The sequence below is a fragment of the Diadema setosum genome, chromosome 21, assembly GCF_964275005.1.
Source record: "Diadema setosum chromosome 21, eeDiaSeto1, whole genome shotgun sequence".
Lineage (NCBI taxonomy): Eukaryota > Metazoa > Echinodermata > Echinoidea > Diadematoida > Diadematidae > Diadema > Diadema setosum.
The window spans coordinates 6,310,018-6,320,803 of NC_092705.1; the positions used below are offsets into that span (position 1 = coordinate 6,310,018).

The 10,786-nt window shown below is 39.6% G+C and overlaps 1 protein-coding gene across 1 annotated transcript; it reads left to right on the forward strand.

Annotated features, from left to right (window-relative positions):
• The first annotated feature begins 1,692 nt into the window (after positions 1-1,692).
• LOC140244749 (galanin receptor type 1-like) lies at positions 1,693-5,125 on the forward strand. The gene is made up of 2 exons (XM_072324362.1): positions 1,693-1,997; positions 3,613-5,125. Exons 1-2 carry the CDS (start codon positions 1,731-1,733, stop codon positions 4,627-4,629), a joined length of 1,284 nt encoding a protein of 427 aa, XP_072180463.1. The 5' UTR covers positions 1,693-1,730; the 3' UTR covers positions 4,630-5,125.
• The last annotated feature ends 5,661 nt before the right edge of the window (positions 5,126-10,786 follow it).

Here is a 10,786-nt window from a genome sequence, read left to right on the forward strand (position 1 = left end):
GCAAGCATTTACTTCTTGGAGCAGGTACGAATTGCACAAGCTTTACTCGCTGCCGACCCCCCCCCCCCAAAAAAAAAAAAGCAACTGCCCAATACAAACACTTACGACCAAGACACGTCCATCGCTGCCTCAGGTTACGTGTGTGAAATCTTTATGGTCACGGGTGAATGATTACTTTCCTAATCGAGGTGCAAATGAGAAGGGAAACGTGTTGCTATGGTGATATATTTGTAACGATCCATTTCACCTGTTTGCGGATATTCGGATGCGAAGAGTGGATCCTTGTCCGTACGAATGGGGTCATTCTCTATTTCTATTGATAAATTTGCGCGAGCGAACACTTGAGTCATCCGACGGAGCGCCTCACTCGTTAAAGGGATGGTGTGGTTTTGGCTGAAATGGGGCTTCAGGTTTCCAACCTTTTTTTTTTTTTTTTTGTGAGATGATGAAAAACCTCTAAAGAAAGATGAAAGAGTATACAATTCTAAGAGGAATTCAAAGTTTATTTGATGAAAATTGGTTTTGAAATGGCTGTGGGATACTTTGTTTTTGATAGGGTAGCCTATCTTAGCCATTTCAAAACCGATTGTCACATTGTCATCATAATTATAAACTTTGAATTTATCGTAGAATTGTATGCTCTTTCATATTTCATATAAGTGGTTTCTATCTCACAAAAAGTTTTAAACCTGAATCCCCACCTCAACCAAAACTATACCATACCTTAAGGTGGCGAACGTATGGGCCTCTACCCTTGGCAAGATATCAGGAAGGTGGGAATCCCTTCTAGGGCATACATGGCGTGTGCCAGACAGCACGTCGCACAGCTGCAAGCTATCTCGTGTTATTTTCACCAGTGAATGTCATGATCGCGAGGAATTTTTGCAACCACAGTCAACTTCCCTTCCTGTGGTCTTCACCTTCTTATAAACTTTAGTAATAGTACTCTTAATCCGTTGCATATGAACATAGGGAATTCCCCGACGAATAATACGTTACATCAGGTTCTCGCAGGCGGAGTGTTCATGTCTCTTCCAACAGCATTACAAAACACTTCTAAACGCGCTGTTTTTATTTTCCATTGCCTCCATAAGTTTACTTAACATCATAATTGTTTTCATTTCATTCGGCTGTTAGCTTTCAGTCAGACACCATATCACGTGGGTATGATAATATTTTACCGGATATTTTGATGACCATGGACAGCGAAAGTGTTTTGCACTGTATGTATAATCACCAGTCGTTAGATTGTCTAAACTCTGTGCAGCTTTTCACCCTTTCCTTATGCAAATGTCTTGTCTCTTTTTTTCAGTGGAAGGCGCCTGCTGTTGACCAGAGCCACACCGAAGTGTCTGGGACATGAGCACGCGGCTTTACTTATCCTGCGGTATTCCCGCCCGGTGCAAGGTCTGAACAATCACGACAGGAAATCATTGTGACCGATTTGCTTCTCCTACAAATTGACTCCTTTGGGGAAATCCTATGACGTATCTTCCACTTCAAGTTCAATAACGTATCTGCCGTGATTGGATGCATCATCGGTGGTTCCGTCATTCCATTGGGTACTTAATGTCATGACACATTTGACGTTACTAGCAGAACCAGGACGGTGATGATAACTACCATACTGCTTATTTTTGGTCAACATTACTATACGTATATGCAGATACGTTTGCAAAGCGAAGAGTGAACGTTCCGGTACCCAGAATCCCCCTACGACCATTGCAGCGATGGCGACGGTTCCTACATTACTCCTCAATTTGACCACACCCAGTTTGGTATATGCTGAAGAGGTTGGAGGAGGACCAACGACAGCTTTTGACATGAGTGTGACAACACCAAGTGACCTTGGAGATGGAGGAGGAGTAGGAAGTAAAGCCTTGTCAAAGGACGATATCTTTGCCATCGTCCTCTACTGCCTTTTCGGCTCGATTGGCATTGTGGGCAATCTCTTGGTGTGCGTCGTCTTTGGCCTCATGCGATCAAGGCGAAGTCAGGTATCCATGACAACCGTATCTTTTGATAAAAGTTATATAATGTGATAATTTTTTTGGTTTGATAGAAAACTCGCTTGATGACTGTCATCGCACAATTAAAGACAATCCGACACTTGTCATATTTAAAGTGTGTTTTTAACATGTTTGGGGATAGGGGAGGAAGGAGGGGGCAATTGAATGCCTTTCATCTTCTGTGATCGATATGCTGGTAATTTCAGGTGACCTTCAATTTAATGATAAATGATGATTTTTCTATGTATTGGTCTCACCATGAGATAAAGGGATGGCATAGTTTTGGTACAAATGGGGCTTCAGGTTTGTATTCTGTTTTTGTAAGATAATGAGAAACCACTTATGAAATATGAAACGTGCAATGGAGTGTACAATTCTAAGAGGAATTTCAAAGATGGTCCCCACTTTTTATTAGAACCACTTTGTTTTTGTATGTCTCAGCCATTTCGAAACTGATATTTATCAAATCAAGTTTGAATTCCTCTTCATAAGTGGTTTCTCATTATCCCACAAAAAAATAACACAAAATGAAATCTGAAGCCCTATCTCAACCAAAACTATACCATCCCTTTTAAGGGGATGACTAGTAACTGATCAGTGGGAATCAGTGGGAATGCTGAGGGATGATTGTTCCAATCCTTGCGGGATTCATTTAAGAGTACATCATATATCTATTGTTGTGTGAAAATTATTTGCTTTAGAATGGTCTCATATTCAAATAATGTGCAGTTTAATGTTTCCCGATCGCCCCGTCACTGTACAGGCATGTTAACCTGGAAATCATCAATCATCCCCCAGCATTCCCACTGATTCCCACTGATCAGTTACTAGCCATCCCCTTTAATAATAATAATAATAATAATAATAATAATAATTGCATTTATATGGCGCTTCATACTGACGTTTCTAAGCGCACTTTGCTACTCATACAAATAGATTAGAAAACACAATAACATTAACAAAATCAGCGTTAACAGTAACAAAAGAAGAAGAAAGAAAAGAAAAGAAAAATACATGTGATACAATGGTACAATAATTGATAACTGTGTGCGCCTCCAGGAGAAAAAAAAAAAAGATAAATGATAGAAATACGTAGAAGGAGACGAGGTGGTCGATATCACATTGATCATGTTTGACAAGATGTCGACTTGTTGGCTAATTGTACCAAATTAATGATCGCTATACTAATATGATTGCTTTCTCGTTGTGTTTAGGTATTTCTAAGACCAGTAGTATACTTGATTTGCATACTGCACTTCGTCGAAATATTGAAAGTTACACAGGCAATGTAGAATTCAGAGAGTAGCTCCAAATCAACCACAACATTAATAGCGCAAGAATATCATCTGGGCGAAAAGAAATATTGATTCAATAGGTTGAAATTGGTCAGGTCAGAAATTGATTGGTCAGGCAGTCATATTGATTGGTCAAGTTGAAACATGATACGAAATCAGTGGCTCGTTTAGTTTCAGCATCTGTCTCTTGAAAATACTTTTGTGTACAGTTGCGCGTGGGATGGAGGATATATCACATAATTGTTTCATCACTGTATTCTAGAGGAAAGTTTGTGCAATCTGTTTCTGCTTCTCACTCCTCTTCATAGGTCAACCTCTTTATCTTTCACCAAGCGTTCGTCGATCTCTGCACGTCAATCCTCCTCATCACGTTTGGAATCACAACGATCTACAGGGCGGAGATCACGGCGATGACGATCCGGACCAGGCTCGTTCCAGCATCCGGGAACTCCTCGTATCTAGGCAACGATACGAGCTTAACAGGCGCCGATGGCGAGGTCATCCTCGTCAAGGAAACCTACGTACCCCGAACCCTTGCGGTATTCATGTGTCAGTTGTGGTGGCCGCGCGTCTTTCTCTTTTCCATGTTCGTCATTTCGACGTTCAATTTGACGACTATGGCAGTGGAACGTTACATGGCGATTATGCATCCCTTCTTTTACGCGACCAAGTTCCGCAGACGGCACGCCATTGTCATCATCGTCTGCATTTGGCTCCTTGCGCCCATCATGCAGTACTTTCCCGCCATTTTCCAGTACGCGGCGGAGAAAGAGGCGGGAGAGTGTGGCTTCAAGGAAACGTGGACGAAGTCTGCGCAGGCGGCATTAGGGGTTTGCCTCATAGCGTACGAGTTCCTCATGCCCTGCACCGTCATGGGCTTCTCATCCATCATGATCTACCGAAAACTCCGAAAGCGGGAAATGTACCTGAACCAGGCGACCAACTTCTTGATGAAGAAGAAGAAAAACGACTCACCGCCGACTCCCGAGCGAAACCTGGAGATGGTGAAGGCCAACCGCAACACAACTATGGTTGTCATCGTAATTTTCATCGTCTACATCATCTGTTGGTCGCCCAATCACTTCACATTCCTTGGTTTTAATCTTGGAATGAACCTCGATTTCAGTGGCGTGTGGTATCAGACAACAGTACTCCTAGCATTTATGAACTCATGTATCAACCCTTTCATCTACGCCATACGACTCCGCGTGTTCCAGCGTGGCTTGGTGCACATGTTCCGGACGGGATGTAAACCGGTCGACTCTTCAAACTTTGACTCTACCGTTGGTGCCAAATTATATGACGTCACTTCTTCGGCCATATGAGAAAAGCAAAAGTAAAGACAAAAACACAAAACCGGCTCGAAGCATTTCTGGATGAGACTGTAAGTGCTATATTATACGCAAATAAAGGTATTATGAATAAGAAGCATGGCTGTGGTTAAAGAGGCTGTGTTTTGTTTATTAAAAAAAAAAAAAAGGTTAAGCTGTATACTCCTGGGTATATTTTGATGAGTTCGCGTAAAGATGTCGCCTGTCCTCATATGGTAAACATCGCTTGTAAAGTCCGAGGTGAAATGGGTTGTTTTGAGCGGGAGATGAAAAGGGATAACGGATGAGTCACCCAGCAACCGGCTCCTGACCCTTTGATTACATAGACGTTTTTAAGACACAGCGAAATACCTGTATGTTGATAGAGGCGATTGGAACTATCTGAACATAATAATACTGATGGAGATTCGTGGAGATTCTAAAAGAATGTTATATACAAGAGGGAAATAACTGTAAATCAAGCTCCTTCTAACTCCCATGTGTGACACATAAAAGTCAGATTTCAAATTACATAATGAATTCAAAATAGTCCTTAGCCAAATCTTTGTGCCGAAATGGAAACTTGAAACACGGTACCTTAAATGAGGCTGCCTTCATCTATTTAGTTCGTAGCCACAAAACGAGGCTTTGCTAAAGATGAGCAGCTGTAGCTAGCTCTGATGGAAATGTTTCTGGATGAGTTTTAATGTTGTTTTTAACACGTAAAATGTACGATATATATTTTTGTTGGCCAGACATTTACGACAACAATAGCACTTGCAGGTGTATTTACACTAAGCGTAGGATATGCCACCGCCAGCTGACCGTCAACTTTGAAGATCAGTAATAGTCAACGTTGCTCCAGTTATGTGAACTTCCTCCGTGGAAATGTCTCAAGTACGTGTTTTTTGTGCTAGCTCTCGTAATGTGAAAGCTATTCCATCTGTTTGTATAGTTACAGATGTCTCGGCAAATAACGTAGCTGTGACAGACTATCCGTTTACTTGTGATTTCAATTGGATCACTAGCTCGCAAATGGGTCATGGGTCTGAAACGAGTTAACATCCCATTCTTATCGCCAGTGGGTTCTTTCACTTTTTACACGTGATTCGCTGAATTGTAGAATAAGAATGATGTAGTAGGCACACATATTATCATTTTGGAATTGTAAACTAGACGTTTTAACACAGTTTCACATAATTATTTGTGCGGTAAATGTGTGCTTTTTAGTGGTATTTGCTGACATGCTAAAATGCTGAGCAGTCGGTATGGAGTTCTAGCTGTTGAACTTTATCACTGTGCGTGTTGTGTCTGGATACACGTACCTCTCACTGTCAAAATGTCGATATCCATGATTTAGTATGTGGCACCATATCAGTTTAATTGTCCACTGCATACCTTAACTGACCCATCTGTGATACTCAAGATAACGGGGGTACATAAAATGATGTGCCGACTGCATGAGACAGTATTGCCTTTACTGGCTAAATTAAGGGGCCAATAACAGTAACATCTATAAACATCTGTAAACGCAACACGGGAGATACTGTTCCCTCTGCTGCCGTTACACCCCGACACGTCTCCACATAATCAGGACTATCATGTCGAATGAAGTCGCCAATTTAAATTCCGTCGCAGCATCCACGTGACAGCTGCAATATGAGTCCCCGTGATTGTTGTCTAACATTGCTTCGTGAGAGCCTAATTTTTAGCGCTACCACATGATCATCGAACGAATGGCCCCATGGCAGTTAAATGAGCGCCCTTTGCTCTATCATGGAGCTACTTAGTAGCTCCATGGCTCTATATTGGACATTAAAGGTAGTTGATCTCTTTATCTTCTTTTTGTTGTTGTTGTTGTTGTTGTGGCCGTGTTGCTCCTTTTTTTTTTAATAGGCTAGTAACTCAACGGGACTTCCATTATTCAGTACAAAGTCCAACCCTACAGTAGACTAACGATTGAACCATATACTACCACATCTCCAAACGTGAAAAAAACAAAACAAACAACAACAACAGAGAAAACAGCAGCAACACCGACCCTTCCCGTCTACCAAGGGCGGAAGTAAGACAGGTTTCACAAAGGAAATACTTTTTTCCATGATGCCATGAAAGCACACATTGAATATTATTCCTTTGCGAAACAACAAAGAGAAACAAGTTAGTACTTAGCCACTATTCTACTTGAGAAATACATCTACTGTATAGTGTCATCATTGTATAAGTCACATATAAAGCCGGGTGTTTTAATCCGTTTGACTCGAAAGAGATAATTTACATCATGTCCATTATTCTTTCTATGGATAATTCTCACTTGCTACTGAAGGAATTAATAAACTCTTTCACAGTGATGTATTGTCATTGCATTACAAAAATGGTTATCATTCGTGGAGTTGATTTTGATGTTAAATATTAAGCAGGATAACATTTTGCGTGTTTCTTTTTTAAGGAGGATTTTACGAAACACTTTCTGCTGCTTGACCTATGTATGAACTTGCCAAAACTTTGTTTTCTGCAAAATATATAGATAATTAATGTGAATGATATGTTGGTAATAATTGTAAAACACCATGTTCGTAGTGCAGTCATGTGACATGTCAGTTTGGTATTGTACTGGTAAGAAATTGATATCTTTATTCACTCTGAAATTTTGAAATCTACTGAAATATCTACACAGAATGTACTGAATTAAGAGGTTTATTTGAAAGTACAGTGTATACGCATTATTACTCTAGATATGACAGGATCTTAGCCGTATAGGCCGAACATTTACGTGAAAGGGAGGAAAGAAAGGAATGAACGAGTGGTTAGTATGAACTTGTCTAGCATCATTATCTTAAAGGTATTAGCCCACACTTGTAAACCTGCAGCAATTGGTCTCATAGTTAGCATGGAGTTTGGGTATGATTGCAGTAACACCTGTGCAAAATTTCGTTCCAATTAGTCCATTACTTTCATAAAAATAAATGGAAATGCACCGTATGCGTGCGTATAAAAACGCTCGCTAACTCCGGTCCACGCACGTACTACATGCTTGCGATACATGTGTAAGTTAATGTACGTAGCTTATAGCTAGCCCGCGCTCATAATTCGATTTTGGGTCGGGTTGACCCGGTTTGAAAATTGATTTTAAAACGATGATTATCTCTCTTTTATCGAATGGTATAGACAAAGAGCAACAGGTGAGGTATGTTACTGTTATAACTTGTACTTGAAGTCATATTGGACCTGTTTTATGCAGTTTTGATTTTCGTGGGTTTGCAAATGTGGGCTAGTACCTTTAATCCGTTTCCTTCACTGTATATTGCTAGTGATTGCATGTTAGAGTTCTTCGCATAGTGACTTGAAAGAAAATCCCGAGCTTGAAAATACGCATTGTTCTGCTTTCTTTTCTTTTTTCTTCAATGTGCCCAATCTTTTCTGTTGTGCAAGCGAGAATTACATTGCAGTACTCATACGCTGCTGCTATGTTTTGTCACCGGAACGTAGGCCTACTTAGGTTTTATTGTATTGTGTGTAAAGTCTAAAGTGCAAATTAACTACCCTTACAAACAGTGATCAGTGTGTCGTCATAAAGTACTGATTTGCTTTGTGTTTTTGTGTAAACGTAAAGTTGATGCTTCGCTTGATCTCGTAAGGTATCTCTTCATGAAATACTGATACACTCGTGAGTTTTAGAGTAGGCTTATATGTGTGTAAAGTCTTTATTGCAACTGTCCTTTGTGGTTTTGAACCGTGTATATGTGGATAACATGCGACGTACGTATTGGTTCATGTTTGTATTCCGTCTGTAGAAATATACGAATGGAGTCAAGGTGAACAGTGAGAGACGCTTAAAGCCGAATGCTTCGTATCGTATCGTACTTTCGAATTGGACAGCCTGGTTTGTGTCTTTAACTTATGCCTACGGTACCGTCTGTATAAAACGTATGAATATGAATTCAAAACGTTACATTCTCTTGCCCCTCGTGAGTAAAAATTACTACAAATGTGTTTAGATTACAAATGACTGCAAGTTATTCGTCATTGCATGCACTTTTATCTTATGATATTGTTAATCAGAGCCGTTTGAAGGACTAGAATAAATTGAAAGAAATATACCCGGAGGTTCATGTTTCCCTTTGTCTACAGTTGTGTGTAACAAAAGAGTTTTTGTGTATAAATTGCGCTTCCTATATGCTTTGAAGAGAGCGAAACTCATGAGTATTTGTATGATGAACCAATATTTTCAAGAATGTTACATAAGTTCCAGCTTTTTTTAAATGTCACTTTCACCTATCTATATCATATCGTGTATACTTTGGGACCTTGTTCAAACAAGCTGTGCTTTATTTAGGTCCCTCGTAACATTTAGTACATGAACCTGACTCAGTCTTTTTAACTGATATGTGAACATGTTCGTACCCGTATGTATAATTGTTAATTTTATGCCAATGTTCGTGAAAATAAACTGAAACTGAACTGAAACGAACCTTGTTCTCATTTTTCTCCATGAAAAATACATCAGATATAACAAAATAGAATTATACATGATATCCAGCTTGAATGCACATTTACTAAAATATATTATTTCAAACATAACATGGCGGTCAGTCTATGACATAATAATGAATCTAAGAAAAAATGCTAGAGAAATACGATGGAACCCATTTAAAGGCAAGCTTGTTAAGCATATATGGTCGCAGTCACGGATACAACTTAGGACCAATTTAAAGGGAGGGGAGAGTAAATTAATGCTCAGGGGTATATAAAATTCTTCTCAAGTACAATTTTGGGAGAACAAATAAACCACATGCTGCAACAGACAAATCAATGGTTGTTATTGTAGTTTATCGATATTGAGAGTATCTATAGTGTAATAATGCGATTGAGACATCCATAATTATAAAAATATACAATGTGTCACAAATGTTATTCAAGCCGCTTCCAGAGAAGACCCACTTTATATTCTTCTGTAAATGAATGAAATGTTGTTGTTGTTGTTTTTTCAAAATATGAGTTTCACTAGAATCGGCCATTATCTAGAATATTCAGGAATTTTCTTATCAAATCAGGATATTCTTTAACCTCAACCACTCTTTCTTTATTCTATTTTTGTTAAGTTGAAAAAAAAAAAGAAAGGAAATGTGAAAACACAGAGAAAATTCTGTTATTTCATCTAGTGTGTGCACATGGGGTGACAGCACGGGAATTAAAAAAATTAAATGTGAACATTGAGATTATGTCCATTTTAGTCCAATTGTAATGAAACTTCTCCTCCGTATGTTTAACTTTTACTCTATCTATAAAATGTAAACTTCAACATAAAATGGCTTTCCGCTTATCTAGAAGCAGCCTGCAGCCATCACGGATTCTACTTCGCAAGCGTTCGTCGACATTTCTGCATCATAACACCATAAAAATCAACTGTAGTAGCCCAGGTGAACTCGTCCACCTTCCATATTACCATATTCAATTTGTTTTCATTTATTTTCATTTCCGCATAATACTAGAGCAACCTGGATTCTAATGCGTGGTCGCTGCCTCGGTTCGTGCGTCCTGTGGCTTCTACGTCATTGCTATCCGTGATCAATCTAGGCAATTTCTATCTATGCTCGACTATCTATGCTAGCCTTCAAATTGTTGGTTCGTCAAGAGTAGAATTTCCTTTCGGTATATCCCTGTAGGTGAGGGACAAAGACATGACATTTGATGCATAACAGCTGCATGTGTTTGATTGGTCCTTTCTCCCCTATTGGAAATAACACAGTGTCCCACAGTGTGTTCACAGTGAGTTCTCATAGTCGTGAAAACGCTCGAATTTAACAGTGTGAAGATGATTTCACACTGTGGCGTGGTTTTCAAGGAGTGTTCACATAGTAATGCTTTGTTTCACACTGTGAATTGATGACTCACATTGTGTTCACACTGTTAAAACGCTCGAATTTAGCAGTGTGAAGAAATTTCACACTGTGTTCACACTGTGGGACACTGTGTTCTTTCCAGCAGGGTCTTTCTTTTTGCTTGTTAGATATTGCAGGGAGGTGGAGGGACCTCCCTGGATATTGTGAAGTGAAACTTCCAAAGCTATGATTAGTGGGGGTTTTTTTCCCCAAGATATAAACTTGATGCATTTTGAATGAGCGGAACTATGCGGAAGTTACCACACAACGATGTTCTCACGGGAAAAAAC